This window comes from Crocuta crocuta, unplaced genomic scaffold (genome assembly GCF_008692635.1).
Source record: "Crocuta crocuta isolate KB4526 unplaced genomic scaffold, BGI_CrCroc_1.0 scaffold541, whole genome shotgun sequence".
NCBI classification, from domain to species: Eukaryota; Metazoa; Chordata; class Mammalia; order Carnivora; family Hyaenidae; genus Crocuta; species Crocuta crocuta.
The window spans coordinates 1,665,081-1,665,576 of NW_027531901.1; the positions used below are offsets into that span (position 1 = coordinate 1,665,081).

The 496-nt window shown below is 75.8% G+C and overlaps 1 protein-coding gene across 1 annotated transcript in view; it reads left to right on the forward strand.

The window, feature by feature from the left end:
• TTC21A (tetratricopeptide repeat domain 21A) overlaps nucleotides 1-496 on the forward strand; it is a 31,027-nt gene that overhangs the window by 28,197 nt on the left and 2,334 nt on the right. Inside the window, exon 24 of the mRNA XM_077774016.1 lies at nucleotides 50-274. Coding sequence (XP_077630142.1) covers nucleotides 50-274 — 225 coding nt within the window. The remainder of the gene's footprint in view (nucleotides 1-49; nucleotides 275-496) is intronic.

Consider the following 496-nt stretch of genomic DNA (forward strand, 5'->3'; position numbering starts at 1 on the left):
CCACGCCCGCCTCTGCCTCCCCCTGCCCGCCGCGCGCCCCCGGGTGCAGAAGGACAGCGTCCCCGCCCTGCTGGCCATGGCGCAGGCCTACGCGCTGCTGCAGCAGGTCCCCAAGGCGCGCACGCAGCTGAAGCGTCTGGCCAAGGCGCCCTGGACGCCGGACGAGGCCGAGGACCTGGAGAAGGGCTGGCTCCTGCTGGCCGACATTTACTGCCGGGGCAGCAAGTTCGACCTGGCCTCGGAGCTGCTGCGGCGCTGCGTGCAGTGCAACAAGGCAGGGCGGGGGGCGCCGGGTCGGGGCGCGCGGGAGGGGCGCACAGGGGCCGCGAGGGGCCGGGCAAGAGGAGGCGCACAGAGTCGGGAGCCGGGAGAGCGGGGTTCGGATGGGAAGGTTCCGCGAGGTCCGAGGGCGCGCAGGTCGGAGCCGGAGGGCTGTGGGGACAGGGGCCGGGCAAGCGCAGGGGCGTCCTGGAGGGGGCGCGCCGTGACCCGCGCA